General features: G+C 37.5%; 1 protein-coding gene across 1 annotated transcript in view; it reads left to right on the top strand.

Annotated features, from left to right (window-relative positions):
* Nucleotides 1–16,089, top strand: part of TRPM3 (transient receptor potential cation channel subfamily M member 3) — a 280,268-nt gene that overhangs the window by 138,213 nt on the left and 125,966 nt on the right. Inside the window, exons 2-5 of the mRNA XM_067316547.1 lie at nt 128–207; nt 931–1,135; nt 9,741–9,954; nt 12,896–13,020. Of these exons, the coding sequence (XP_067172648.1) occupies nt 128–207; nt 931–1,135; nt 9,741–9,954; nt 12,896–13,020 (624 nt within the window). The remainder of the gene's footprint in view (nt 1–127; nt 208–930; nt 1,136–9,740; nt 9,955–12,895; nt 13,021–16,089) is intronic.

Genomic DNA, 16,089 nt, shown 5'->3' with positions numbered 1-16,089 from the left:
AACGGAAAATGTTTATTCAGTGCAGCATATTCACTGCATATCTGCACCATCAGTGACATTTTGGATGTACTCTAAGTAGTGTTTAACAAGCACACAGAACTTAAGGCATTTCCTCTCTCTTTTTTAGGCACAGAAATCATGGATAGAAAGAGCATTTTACAAGAGAGAATGTGTTCATATCATACCCAGCACCAAAGACCCCCATAGGTAACTGTATGCTACTTATATGAAAAATTAAAGTCAATTACAAGATGTTTATATACATGTGTGCATGTGTATATTTATATAATATAAGTCATTTGTAAAGCCATATTTAATCAGAAGAGTGGTTGAATTACATTTGCAGTGATGGATACCTATGAGGCAAAGCACTATTGCTTTACATTCCAAAATGTACATCATCGAAACATAGAAATCAAAGATGGATCAGAGTCTATATTTATTTTCCTCATCTTCCTAGTGAAATATTTGGTTCCTTGAATATTTATTTCAATTGGATGCATAACACAAAGTACTCTCAAAAGAAGATAGTTGCAGTGAACTTACAGTTTAAAATATGTGGTAGTCCATGCAAAGGCTGATTATTTGGCCTAATGCCATCTGAGGACATTATAAAAAGTTCTTTACTTTCATTTTATTTATATTTAGAACAAAGCATGATTTTACTGAAAAATAAAATAGTCCTAAGAAAATAGGATCACAGAAAGAAACAGTAGTAGCTATATTATTTGGCTTCCACAAATAGAGGCTTCAGATAGTAGAAGAGTGGTTATCAGAGTTGAAAGAGAAGAGAGAGTACAAGAGCAGTTATCAGAGTTAGAATGGTTTTTGGTTAAAATTTTTTTGGGAGGGGAAGATCTTTAATCTGTTTAATACTGTTAAGTTTATTGGTGCAAGTTAATCAGGTGTCTTGTCTGTTTAATGTCATAGGTGTTGCTGTGGGCGTCTAATAGGTCAACATGTTGGACTGACTCCAAGTATCTCCATTATTCAGAATGAGAAAAATGAAAGCAGGCTTACTCGAAATGACATCCAGTCGGAGAAGTGGTCCATCAGCAAGCACACGCAGCTCAGCCCCACAGATGCTTTTGGAACCATTGAGTTCCAAGGAGGAGGCCACTCGAATAAAGCCATGGTAACCACATTTTTCTCTTAGATAAATAATGCTTCTAGCTCAAAAAAGGCATTCACAAAAAGTAAACAACTTTCTTTAATTCATTTTAAATCATTACTTAAGCATAAGACCACACCATATGCTTTTATGTATCTTGGGCCAAAGAATCAGTGAACAGAGTGAACCATAAAAGCTACAGCTCAGCATGAAAGAACTTACCTTTATGAAGACATGCTATTGTGCCACTATCTTGATTTTCTTCCACTGGCCAGCCATCTCTCTTTTTTGGAATAACTTTAGAATTAAATTGTGGTTTCCCGTTGCCTGGTGTGTCATTGCAAGGCTGAAAAATTGGAAATATACCAGATTTCTCTTATATGCCTCCAGACATAAACTGGAGGATGGACCAGTTAAACTTCCTTGTTTATCTTTCAATGAAATAAGAGGCCTAGTGGTAAGTCACTAAGCTAGGAATTGGGAATTCCATATTCCGCCACAGATATCCTTGGGAAAGTCACTTAGTTGTGATACACTGCTATCGAATGATGCCAAAGTGTCTGAACAGGTTGCTCCACTAAGGCAGTGATATGTTTCCAGTGCCCAAGCAAACCCAAGTATGTATTTCTACATGGCATTACATGGTCATGAAAAAGAGTGTCTCTAGCTATATCTAAACTGCAGTGCCTGGGGCTTTGGGAAAGAAACATGATTGCGTTTATGGCAGATAGTGGCCAAAGTGCTGATTTGGGCAGCTGTGAGGTCAGAGGATGAACCCCAGGGTGCTCTATGGAGTATCCTGCCCAGCAACCCGGTGATATCTTCTTTGCCTCAGTTCTTCCCAATAGGGCTCTCAGATCTGTCATGGTACTAGATAGTTTAGAGAAGACGATATGAAGAGATGATGAAGTGCTCAGGTACTATGGTAGCAAGAACCATATATGTTCCGTAGATGGATATGAGGATGGGGGAAATAGAAAAATTGCTTGGATGGATGGTTTTCTTCACCCAGAGCAGTGGATGCTGTTGATGGAATAGAAAACATTGTTGCCCCAAGAAGCACATAAAAAATTATGTTTTTCTGTCATAAACACCTTATGTTCAGCTGATGATCAATCACCTAAAAATCCACAAAGCATTTCAACCCATTGCTAGAGAATCTGATTCAGTAAGTAGGATTTGTTTAGTGTGAATAAATTGAAACCTCCCTTGACATGGAAATGGAACGAACCTTTCCCATGGTGTCTCACAAGGAGTGGGAACAGAACAGAATACTTTTCATGAAATCTAAGCGAAACTCAGAGATATAGTAACCATCATGCTATTCTCCACCTTGAGTTATATCTATCTTTATGGGAAAGGGTAATTGCTAGAGTTTTTTGAGTGATGTTCTTCACAAGCTCTATAGAGCAATAAACTGTACTGACAAGACACAAGTAGTCTAGGGCATCCAAGAAATGACGAAGAGTTCAGGGAAGCTGTTGATATTCAGTGAGCTGGAGGATTTATGTTTTTCTCTGTTAAAATTCTGGTGTCCTGCCAACAGTGCCATAAGGGAACAGGAGATGCTCCAAAGTATATGTTGTGTGCTCAAAGGAATATACCTGGAGTGAAACTTTGAAGATAAAATTGGAAGTCAACATGAAGGAAAGAAAAATCTTGTCAAAAAGCTCAGTCATGATTTCCAACAAAAAAATCCATGAAGAGTTTAGAGAAGAGAAGATAAAAAGGTTTTAAAAACCCCAGAGACCCAAAGTGCAAGTAAAAAGTCAGGCATAAATGCAGACAAAATATTTATTGTTGGATTTGTTTTGACAGTACTAGAAAACAGGAGGAATAGCTGCATCTGCCATCTATTCATAGGCATTAAACCCATGCAATTCATGGGAACAACAAAAATCCTACATGATTTAAAAATATGTATAAAACCTCCAGAAATTCAATAATCCCGCTAATGGAAAAAGCACTTCAAATCAAGCAATTCACTAAAAATTTCTGAAAGGGTGTCTTGTTTGGTTACCACCAGTGAGAGAGCATCTTGCATATGATCAAAGCACGAATGAGGGGATCTGCAAAAAAGTAATGGTGCATTTTTTTAATGAGAAAATACTAAAGAACTTTGTTATGCTACAGTGTTTGTCACTGAAAACAGCGCAAAGATGTCCTTATGGTCACATTTCCAGTCCCAAACATTATTTTAGGGTAGATTTTAGTCAAGGAGCTGGTTGAGTAGTTGTTGCAGTTTTATTAATACAAAAAATGAAACTCCTAGCTTTGAATTTACTGGTTACAAAGTCTTTCCCATAATAAACAATGAAAGTTACCAAATCAAGGGCTTTCTGAAAAATCTAAGAGATGATTGATTTCTCAGTCAAAGCAATGAACCAATTTTGCCAACAGAGGCATGGAAAAAGGAACATTTTATTGCCTTGAGAAGTAAGACTTGGAGAAAGGAACAAATGCATAAGAATCCATGGAAATGTTCATGTTCAGGCAATACTTAGATATTACATTTTCAAACCCAAAAACAAAGGACCTCAAACATCAATGCACACACACACAAAGAGAGAGAGAGAGAGAGAGAGAGAGAGAAAGATAGAAAACATGATAAATGAGTATTTGTTTTTTTCTGAGATAGTCTACTTACTCAGGTATTTTCTAAGTGCTGCCTGTTGGGTGTCAAATATCACTGTAGCATACACACTAAGTTTTACTGATAATCAATTGGTAGATTAATATTATGCCTGTTGCATAAAAGAGTAACCCTATAAAACAACAAGATTTAGTAAGCTGATCAAGATCAAACAAAGCCTCAGGAGAAGAGTTTGGAATAAAATTCACCACCTGTTCCTTACTTTATTTCCTGGAATGGATGTCTGTACATGTAGACTATTAAGCAGTGTAAATACAGAACTGAGTAGCATTATCATCTGTGCTAACAGCAAACCTAGTACATTTTTCTGGATAAAGGCTATGAAGCATGTGATGAGATTTATTGATAACAACTATAACCTGAAGTTAATTCATGGAACAGATTAGTGGGCATAAGACTGACAGATAATGCTTTCCCCCATAGAAAATAACAAACATGAATTTGATGGTAAGCATTCATATGCTTTGCATGTATATTTGCAAGCCACAAATGCAGCAATATAGTACGTTATCAATTGCCACCAGACAGTTAACAATGCTATATTATCTTTTTGTGAAAATAAAAATTACTCTAAGATTATAACAGCAAATGTGGGTTTGCAACAAAACAGCAGAGACCACGTAGGCTTACATATTGCCAGTAAAAGTGGTTGTGTCATTGATTTTAGTTCCCCAGTCACAGAACAAAAATTCGCAAGCAGCATTAATTTTGCTAATATCATAGAGCTGCTAAAGCATCTTCAGCAGGACTGCACTAAGCTACTTGAGTCAATAATTTGAGAGTACAATAGATTCTACAAAAACATATAACAGCGATTAGATAACACTGTTTAATGAGATCAGTTGCTAAAGAGGCCTTTCTTCTAGTCTAGTAACCACAGATGATCCTGTAACAATATTGCCTCTCCCTTTTTAGATCATTATCAATCCCTATTTTCTTTACAAATGGCTCATCCCATTAATGTTTAAGAAACACATTTCACAGTTTTGTCATTCACATTTAAGTTTGTTTTTCTGGCAGGTTTTGAGTTATGACAATTGTAAAAAGGCAGGGAACCACTAAAGGCAGAGAAATGTGGAGCTGCATAAACTTTTTCAGCAGCTTTTGCAACAAATCAGTGAATTAAAAAAAAGACCAGAAAATTAATGTAATGAAATCAGTGTATATCAGCTGGCTCTGAGTAGTTTTAGAAATAACATATATCAATCCATCTAACTTTATACCTGCAAAGTAATACCCTAACTCCAAGAGCAGTTACTAAACTAATGTGACAGATTACATTCCAATTATGAGCAACATTCTGGACCATTTCAGAATAAAGAGATTTTAGTCATTGGAGGACCAGTTAGGACAATCTTGCTGTGCTGCATTTTGCACTGAACTTGTGACCAAATTAAACCAATTTTTTGAATTTAGCATCTGCCTTTCCATACACAAAAAAAAATTGTGACATTCTTTCACCAGTTGGTAAATCTGGATTCCATATCAATCTTTTCTTAATGACCACTCTTTACTGAACTGAAATTGTTTTGATCATGGTTATTCAAGGTTAGATGGAAGATAGTCTTTGAAAAGCTTCAGTGAGTTAAATACATTTGTTCTTTTTTTAATAACTTCCTCCTAATCGAATGCATTCCAATTACATATTTAATATGCACAATAAAAAGCTAGCGTATGTTTGCAGCTTTAGAAGACAGAAAGTTTATTACAGTGTTATGGGCTTAATGTTTCTTTTGGTGTATGGAAACATGAAAGAACTTAAATAGAATTCCAAAGTAGGTAAACAGTTTTCGCAAAGAGACCTTCTGATATTCAGATCCTCAATACATTATATTTTAGTAAGGATATTTGGAAATGAGCCAAATAAAAGGTATTATTTTTTGCTTTTAAAATGTATGGGGTTTTGTCAAAACTGTTCAAAAATTGTCTTAAAAGCTCTCAGTGCTTTTGAGAGAGAAAAAGGAGAGATAATCCTTTAATTGACATAAACTGTGAAAAAGGCAATGGCTTTTATTTTTGTTATAGTAGATTAATATTCGTAGCACATTTACAGAATTTAAGAGATGATATGCTACATGGAGAGAAAGGAGACGTAACACACAAAGGCATCCATCCAAGGTCTGTTTAAATCAATGAGGGTCCTTCCACTGACTATTTAGTAGAATTTAGATGTCCTTAAGACATTAAAGAGAATATTAACTAGTAAGGAACCAGTGTGGTTTCGGTTTAAGTGACAGTTTTGCTGCTGAGTTTAGGGAAAATTAGATCAGGACAATTTTCTGTGAAGATCACACTTCAAGGGATCAGTCTTGACCTTGAAGAGCAATTTGCAACACTGGAATCATACTCAAGATGGGTGAAATGGTCAGTAGTATTGGCCTGCTCCCAAAGAGAAAACAAAGCAGCGATGTTAGACTGCCTTGCAGATCGCAAAATGTTATCTGAAGAGATTTTCTTTAAAGAAATGCAACAAAATAGATCTTTATCTATGTCTTTCCATTTTTTCACTGAGAATTTCCCCTGCAGTCAGGAGCCATGTACTCAGTAGGACGGCTCTGTTTGAGTAACAATGCAGAATTTTTACCACTTAGGAACTTCCATTTTTGGCCTAGGGCAAAGGAGGAGAGGGTCCAGCTTGCAAACATCTGGCTGTTTGACTGGTGAGAGACGCATTTGTTTCTTAGGTAACTGCTTGACGACAAATTGAAATAAATACTATCATCAAATGGCACCCGCTTGACAACCCTCTGGGCCAGGTTAGGGATCAAATGGATTTGATGACTTGAACCAATGTGCCATTCTACAGTGTTATGCCAAAGTCAGTCAGGTTGGTTGGTAGGTTTTATGGTTAAAAACTGCACTGCTGCTTCCAATTTTTGAGCTTCTCTTCTGAAATGTAATAACTGGAGTCTTGCGTCCTATTGATATGTGCCTCCCATAAAGGAGGGACTAAATAATTTGCCATTAGGAATGATCACTTCTAAAGTTGACAGATGGATACCCCAGACCCTGAAGTTTGGGGGAATAGAGCAGTAGTTTAGCTTAGGTTCATATTTAAATTTTAAATCTACCTCAGGAAGCTATCGCAAAAGAAATCAGGAATGGCAGAAGTACTCATTAAGATTCTAAACAGAAACTAAAAAGGCCAAATATTCTGCTAAAGTATTGAAATAAATGAATTTTTAATATGGACAAAAATGACCTTAAAAATGTTTATTCATAATTTAATGGATGATTGGGAAATGGTGACAAAAGAATTTTCTCGTACTCACTAGGTGACATGTGAAGTAATGGCAAAAGGATTATCTCAGGCATACCAGACTGAAAATGCCTTCTGTAAAAGTTAAAATGAATCTGACAGTCAGAAAAACTGAGGTCTATGCATTTTCTCTGCAAAGAAGAAAAATCAACATTTAGGTTGCATTTGCCCTTCTCAAAAAACTTTCTAAAAAGTAAAGGTCATTTATGATGGTTTAAATTTAAATTTACATTAAAAAAACTTTCAGATTTATTTTTACTTAAATTTCCTCCTTATAAAGTAAAATGAATTCCTATCATAAGTATAGAGGTTTTTGGCCTATAGTATAAGAAACAAGCAGGCATTTGTCATAAAAGATGTCTGCATGTCAAATAAATGTAAGAAAATACTTCTTCTAACTCTGCAGTTCAGCATATAACTTTATCTTTATTGAAACTCAGAAGTCTAGGTGGATAAGGAATTGAAAGAGATTTTTGCCAATCAATGAGTGGGCTTAAAAAGTTAGGAACAGTGAAATCACACCTTCTGGGGCACAAACCAATACTAGAGGATCAAAAAAACAGTCACTAGGTAGATTAGGTAATATACATCTGATGCTGTTTGTCCCTTCATTTTAGCATCAGCCTGAGGCAGGATGGATAGAAGCAGGATCCGAGTTAGAGCAATTATGTGGATGGTTCAGTGGCCTCTGCTTTCAACAAATCCATATGGCTGTTGCTCATATCAGTTAATTTTCTGTAACCACCTTTTTGATTTTAAACTCCCAGTCTGCATTCACCAAAAGCACAGTAAGGTGCCAGTTGCACCACAACATAGTTTCACACTTTCACTGGCAGAGGATTCAGTCTTTGGAGTCACTGAAATAAAGCCCATGCCTCACTATAAATGCCTGCAGCGTAATGAGGACTTGCCTTTGCTTTGCAGCCTCAGCTCTCCATAAGCGCAGAGCCAAGGGAATAAATATTAGCCTCCTGGCAGCTCTCCTATGTGCTAAAACTTTGACAGCTCTTGATTCCTAATCAAGATTATGCACTTCACCTTCTGGCCAGTGGGATCAGGTACCGTGCGGGGTTTTATCAACTTCCAAGTAATTGGACAGCTTACTCCTAAGGATACAGTACACATATAGAAGCTCAAAGGTACATTGCACTCTTGCCAAATATGAATATTGTTATGTTCTTTGTCTATTAGCGGTTAACAGTTCGCCTGGCAGCTGCAGGGAACTTTACTGATTCACTGGAGTGAATTTGTGCTCACAAGTTTTTGTTCATTTTTCAGTCTGGCTGTGCTCCACTTGCTTTCCTGTGAGTGTTTGCCCAAACTTGCTTCTGCTTCCAGAAATGTAGGGAATGGCTGTTCATCATGTGACAACCCATTCTTGCAAAGAAATCTGGGTATTAGGAATTTGTGATGAAAAAAGTTGAGTCCTTTAGTGTTTCTTATTCAATTAGAGAGGAGTCCATGTAACTATCATGATTTTCAGCAACTGAACAACCTTATGGCAAGAAATACTGATTAGACATATTCAAAAGAGACAAAATTATATAATGTGTGTGTATATCTCATTACCTGAAATGTTACAGCACATAAGACAGAATAAGGTAAGTTCCTCCAGGCTGAGGACAAGGGTGCTTGTGTTACACATCTGATCCTTGTGTCAAAAACCCCCCTAGGGAAAGACCCTAAAATAACTCTATATGCATTAGTTCAATCAGAATTTTGATACATGGGCAGCTTTCTATAGACTATTTTATCTGATTAAGGGAGCCCTTCCTGATCTTAGAAGCTATGGGAGGGATTTTATCCTCTCACGACCCTTTTTCTGCTGTGCAACTGGAATTCAAAAAAGGTACAAGCCTTGGCACAGGCTGTTTGGGTTTCCTCGCACATCAGCAATAGAAAGAGCAAGGGAAGAGCCCAGAGAGAGGGACTGGTCAGGAAGAGACGGGTATCTGTGCTGTGTAATACTGCTATAGAAATTTTGAACACAGTTGTTAACTTTGAGCACTCACAGATGGATATCATCTCCCTTGGGAGAAATGCTGCAGAGGTAGCACAGAAGAACAAAGAACTGGAAATGTGTAAGGTTGTTTCAGAGTACTTTTAGGTCCCTTGCCCTTGTTATGCAAATTCATGAATTTGTAAAAATTAGTCTGTAAGTCTTAAGTTAGCCCTTATTGCATTCATTCATCTGAAAAATATCTGTTTTGTAGTCTTGCTTGGTTTCAGCTCCTGTATGCTTGAGCAACCAATCTCATCTATAGCCTATCTTTTGTTAATTTAAAAATCAGATACATGGGAATGTCCATTATTGCAATATTGTGGATTTCCTTTAGGGTCTGGAAGATGAAATTCAAGTACAGCTGTGACTCTGGCTACCTGCGTGGTCTTTAGCAGATCACTTAGATTTCTGCTTCAGTTTCCACATCCACAGTTTAAAGATATTTATCTTTTTAACATGGATAAGCACATTGAAATGATTAATGGGTTACTTTCCTTAACAAAGGAAAATTGTCCAGCCTGTGAATTGCAATTATTCCATGTTTCCTTGTTTCACAAAAAGCTTTTTTTTAAATCATCAAGTTAACAATTAATTAGTGCTTTTTGCTGTGAAAGTTGACTTTTTTCAGTGTTCTGTTGAGCATAGATCATATGCATTAGACACCGCTGGGTATAACCAATCTTTTTTCTTTTTGCCACCACCCTTATTTCTGCAGTATGTACGTGTGTCTTTTGACACAAAGCCTGACCTTCTTCTGCACCTGATGACCAAAGAGTGGCAGCTTGAACTCCCTAAACTTCTCATCTCTGTGCATGGGGGCCTTCAGAATTTTGAACTTCAGCCAAAACTCAAGCAAGTCTTTGGAAAAGGCCTCATTAAGGCTGCTATGACCACTGGAGCATGGATATTCACTGGAGGAGTAAACACAGGTAACAGCAATTTTGAAAGGAAAGCATAGTGGCATCTCAGAAATTTCATTGTTTTAACAGAAAATATTTAGAACTGATCTGATTAAGAATGTTAGGTGTTTTATTTTATTAGTGCTGGTTGTACCAAGTGCAAACAAGAAAATGCCAAGTTCATTCCAGTCTGGCAGCTGCCAGAAAATGAAAAGTTTGCTAAAGCACACCAAGGAGCTGTGAATAAAGCCTCCTGTGAGGCAAATATATTAGTATATTGCCAGTGAGGACTTCGTCAGATCAGCAGTTAGCTACATGGAGGGTTTGGTGACCAGAACCTCAAAGAAGCAAAACTCTTGTTACATAAAACAGGAAGTATTTTCATACAGAAAAGACCTTTTATTTCCTCTTATAAGACCATCTGAAGTGTGAAAAAAAAAAGGTTCTGTTTTGTGACTATAGGGAAAAACTTCATTGTGCATAAGAATCACTTTTTCCTTTGTTGCAGACAGCTTGACCTAATTTTTTTTATATTATCCTTGGAGCAACAGAGATAACATTGCCATTTGTATGCAAAGTTGAGAACATCTGTAACATACCGTATGGGTATGGCCTTCTAAGGACCCAGGAAAGCAGCTGGCCCAGCTCTGCTGGAAAACTGCATGTGGATTCCAGGAATGAGCTGAGAAACAGAGTTTCCCCAGATGAAAAATGTTGAGCAATGGCTTGTCTGTCACCCTTCCCAAAGGAGGCAGAAAGAAGGAGAGAGTCAAGGGAAAATCAGAGAGTTCTGTGAAAGATAAATGAGTAAAGTTTTGAGCCAGTAGATGTACATGTAATTTCTTACGTCAGTCTCATTTGCTGCATTAACAAAACTACAATTTATTGCTTTAGTAATACAGCATAGTGTATCGTCTTACTAACTATGGAAAATATTGTAATCACTCTATCTTGTATTAATTTTAGTGCACTGTGGATCAGCTTCTGCATATTTGGATATGTATGCTTGTCTTGGGTTTTTTTAGTTTCCAGAGCACATTGAATTTAAAACAGTATACAGTTTTTTCACAGCAGAAATACGAATAACAAAGAAGAGGCGTAACTTCTGGAGTGTTAGATAGATGAATATAGATAGATGCATATGTATTTATTATCCCCATCACTCTGCAGAATAAAGAAAATTAGGTTAAATGTTGACCTGTGTACTGTGGTCATAGTGATTGTGTTAGTTGCTCAGATACTATTGTGGTGACAACTTGGAAAGATAGCTAAAAATTCTGTTAAAAAAATTAGAAGACAGTAGACCTTATAAACTCATCGCAGTGGCTTACCACAGGAACACTGTATATGAAACTACAGAAATTTTGTGAACGAGGACTGAATATAACATCTTCATTTGGCAAATACAAGACCATTTTATATCATTTTCCAAAGCATCATAATTGTGAATGCCCAGACAATACAAACTAACATAATTACTGTTGAAAGGAATTTATTTTTCCTGCAATCAGATGTGACCATAGTCAAAGAAATGGAGTTCAAATAACAGTCTCTGTGTGTTATTTTAAAACCATATAATTTCAGAGGCAGTTCTGCATTATCAGTTGCATCTCATTGCTGCTTTTAAATTGTGGAGCAAAGTAGCTGAGTGCTCTAGGCCTAGGTTTTAAAATTGTAGGTGACAACTGTGTGTTTTATCTCTGTATGAAATTGTATAAATTGAGAACTTCTACATACAGTCAGTTCTGATGATAATGAATTTATACAGCAGGTTTCTCTCAAGGAAAAGTATAGCAGAGAAATCCTGAAATGCTGCTGTTGGACTGTGAATTAGTGATGCGAAAAGGATGGCACATACATGACCATGACTATTTAATGACTTAAGTTGTTTTGAATATTCATGCAATCCTGTAGGATGATTATCCTAAATAATAGACGTTTCTGCAGTCTGGCCAGAGTTTCTGCTCTGAATCCAGAGCAGACTCATAGTTTAATTCATAGCTAATAGCAGGTACAGTTGGGAGAGGGGGGGCAGGTTGTCATTCTGAAATTCGTGGAATCTGAACAGGAAGTAAACAGAGAAACTGAGTAAGAGATAACATCAACAGCAAATTCATAGGCATGCTTCCATGCAGCCATATTGCAAAAAATAGTTGATCCACATCGTAAAAATGATTTTTTGAAGGGGAAGGAGGAATGATCCAGGTGTGAGCAATTCTTTTGCCAGGCTGCCACAGTCTTCCTCCCCACGCGTTCTTTGCACAGGAATACCACTGAGGTGCTCACAAAGCTGCTCTAAAGCATACACAAGCAGCATCAGCAGAAAACACAGGAAAGAGCTGGGGAGCAGTCATTGTCTCTGTACTAATTTCTGTTTTCTCACTGATCCCTGGGGGGATTCCAATACCCTGCTGGAAGCTATCTCAGGTGACTGAGTATTTGGAAAGAATGGTAGAATGGTTTACCACAGAGGATCATAGTGATGCTTTCATGACTTTTCCATCCATTATTCGGACACAAGAGAACATTTATATGCAAGCCACGCTTTTTTTTTTCCACTTCATTCCTTTGTTTCTTGCTATGCTTGGGAAGGACATACGTACCATGTGTCTGCTTGCATGCATGTATGTTTGTGAACACAAGTACAAAAAAACAAGTTACAGTCAGCTGTCAACATTTCCATTTTTATTTCTGGAGCTGTGTAATTTTTTATTGTGACTTTATCTAATAATTTTGTAGATTATATAAATTGGACTACCAAGCCCACGAAGGTATCAGTGTTGTGGACCCAGTTCAGTAATACCTATAGTAATACTCTAACAGTAATCAATAAGAAAATACTTTATAGCTTTACTTAGTTGTAAGCATATGCATAGGTGTTTTCTGAAAAGGGATTCTATCCTGAACCAAGACCATAATGAACAAAAGTGTCATAATTTGAATTTTATACTTTATGCTGTTTCTTTTCCAGGAGTCATTAGGCATGTTGGAGATGCACTGAAGGATCATGCCTCAAAATCTCGCGGGAAGATCTGCACTATCGGTATAGCACCCTGGGGGATTGTGGAAAATCAAGAGGATCTGATTGGCAAAGATGTAAGCCCTATGCAGACATAGATCACCTCCAATATATATAAGTCTTATGGTTGTTTCTCCTTTACTTTCCACCCCTTACTAACAATTTCTCACAGAATTAATGTTTGCAGCAAAAAAATTCAATAGATACATTGGGTTTCCATTATTCTTGATAATAGTTTTGAGATAGCGACAGGAAAATTCCTATGCTGTGCAGGTCAAAAGATAAGGATTTGCAGTAGCTTCTAGTATACATTCATTTTTTTCTTTAAAAATAAATTATAAAAATATTTCATTAAATGTTACTCTTAAAATATATATTGAACTTGCATAATTAGATCTCTGTGAGCTCTGAAAAGTGCCTAAGAAAACACTGTTTGCAAGGCTTGAAGTCTGATTTATTTTGCAACAGTATTGTGATGCATTGGTTAATTTCATATTTACAGATGGTCCCCCTTATATTCCATCCTATCCCTTTTTATTACTGCAGTTGGGAGGAGTCTTATAAATGTATTGGACACAAGGCCAGACCTCAAAGAATCATTGTTTCAGTCATCTTTTAAGGGGCAGAGTCAATGTTTCTTAAACTCCTTCGTATCATTCTTCTCTTTTCAACCTATACTGTTCTTCAGGAAAATTAATGGCCCTGACTTTAAATAGAAGAATGCTTTGCTTATACTAGTTATAAATTATCTGAAACATTCCTGAGCCTTTTTTCCCTCATTTCTGGTTCTTTCCCAAGCATTCTGCCTGAGAACCTGTGATTAGTCTTGAATGGAGAAGAGATGTAGTCTTCATTCTGCATAATGAACATTTTCTTATCTAAATTACTCTGAGTCATCTTTCTCAGTATATTTGTCCATTAGCAATCTGGAGGGGGGAAGAGGATTCAATTTTCAGTCAAGTCAAAAGGAATTATGAGTGGGAAGAAAGAGATCCAAATGGGATTCATGGCAATTTACTGTTAAAGTATAACCATTAGGGCAATTCCAATTAGCGCAGTTTTATGCTAATACCACCAATGCTGGTATAATAGGACTACCAATACTTATGGCGCAGCAGGACAAGGCTCTGCAAGAGTAATTCAGAGTCAGTTATGAACATTTCTGGGATGCAATCCCAAAGCTGAGTGGCAGAAATTAATAATCACAAAGATAAACTGCTTCTGATTATATAAGTGTAAGACTAATGTAGACACTGATTTCAAATCAGCAATCTTGCCTGAAGATGCATGGAGTTCTGGAAACATTGCAAGAAGCCAGAAGGCAAGAGAGGTCATTAAATTAGGCCTGAGTTAATTCATTTTGGAACATTATGCTTCCTCCCTTTGTTATTTCCACCTACCAGTAAGCTACCTGCCTCTTTTCCCAGCTAGGCACCACCTGCTAATGGGACTCCACTGCCCTCCTTTATAGAAAGGACTGAAGAAAAAAGTTGTTTTCCTTGCTGTTTCAGCCATCTGAAACCAACCCCCTGATTTCCAGTTTCTATAGATGTTTTCCGCTAAATATCCTTCCAGTCTTTGATCATCTGAGAGAACAGGACAAGCATTTAAAAAATAATAATAAAAAAGTTGGCCATAGTCTTCTGTTAATGCAGCCACAATGATGTCATTAGGTTTACTATCACAGGGTCACCAGTAGGGACAAAATTGGCTCCCAAATGTTTCTGCAATAGACAAAATTGAAACTTTTCCTCTAAGCCTCCTGGCCCTAACTGTTTACATGACCTGGTCAATCAGTGACATGACACAATGCTGAAGCATTTCTGCTTTTAGACATCTCTAATGCACCTGTAACAATACTGATACTGATACTGAATTTCATCTTCATCTTGATCGCCAAGTCAGGCTTTTTATCTCCCGCTCAACCGTGGGGGAGCTTGCGGGCCAGATAGGGGCAGGCGAGCCCTTGGCTGCCTGCTGTGCGCTGTGACACAGCCACAGCATCACCAAGGTCGGTGTGAAGCCCTCGGCTGCCAAGCAAAGAGGCAGGTTGCCCTCGGAGCTGGTGCCTCTGTTGCCCAGGCTCCTGTTTGGGGCTTCCTCCTCCACACCCGAAGCAGGGCCAGACCTGGTGAAAGGCCTTATGAAAGCTGTCTTTAACTCTTGGTAGTCCACTGAATTATCTGTGAGCTCTTTTACCCTAGTATTTCCCCCAAATCCCTTACAAATGTGTTGAGCAGAACATGCAGAACAGACTCAGCTCGAGGTAGGTCACTTCTGCTGCTAATCTACTTATTAACATCCAGTCACTGCAAAAATTAACCTTTCTTTCTTACCCTTTTCTCTCCCTTCCCCCTAATTTTCCTCAGCTATTAATCCCTAAAATGACTTTCCCTCCTATCCATGTGTGCAGTTTCTTTAGAAGCATTTGGTGAGGAAGCTTTTTGAAAGCTTTTTGAAAATCAAAGGATACTATATTGACTGGCTCATTAGAGGTGAATGCTGTGAAATGAACCAAGAAGGGGAAATATAAATAGTACCATAAGCATGTAAAATGAATCATCGTTAAGCAAGTAACAAAGGGCACAAAGGATTATGGAGGGGTTGGGGGGAAATAAGCCAACCAATAGCAAAAGGCTTGTTGAACTCCAGCATCAATGTGGCTTTATGCCTATGTGAACTATGTCTAGTTAAATTATGATCAAAACCAAACCCTCGCTGCTTAGAGCAGCATCAGATACAGAAAATTTGCTTGGTCATGGGAAATTTACAGGAAGGGAGGAGTTATCTGTATTGCCCATGCACCCATGCGTGCTGTCTCCCTCTGCCTGGTGGACATCAGATTTGCTCAGCAAAGTTGTGCCACAGTTAATGCTCCAGTCCGTGTTTGGCTTTTATGTTTTCTGAAGTCATGGCTGAGTTTTATTGTGTTTACCAACCCATTCAAATGGGTCAGCTCTCAGGAAGCCCAAGGGGTTTTCTCAGAGCCATAAAGGGAAGTGGCCAAGTTAAGCCAACTATTACTATTGTAAACGATTTGTTTTGGGGTTGCTTAAAGGTCACAGATGAGATTAGTTTTACAGCAGTACTGCAAAAGCAAAAAGTAGTGCTCATCTTGATATGCTCAGCATCTAATTTAAAAACAA

Source organism: Apteryx mantelli, chromosome Z (assembly GCF_036417845.1).
Source record: "Apteryx mantelli isolate bAptMan1 chromosome Z, bAptMan1.hap1, whole genome shotgun sequence".
Lineage (NCBI taxonomy): Eukaryota > Metazoa > Chordata > Aves > Apterygiformes > Apterygidae > Apteryx > Apteryx mantelli.
This window is presented reverse-complemented; position numbering and strand designations above follow the sequence as displayed.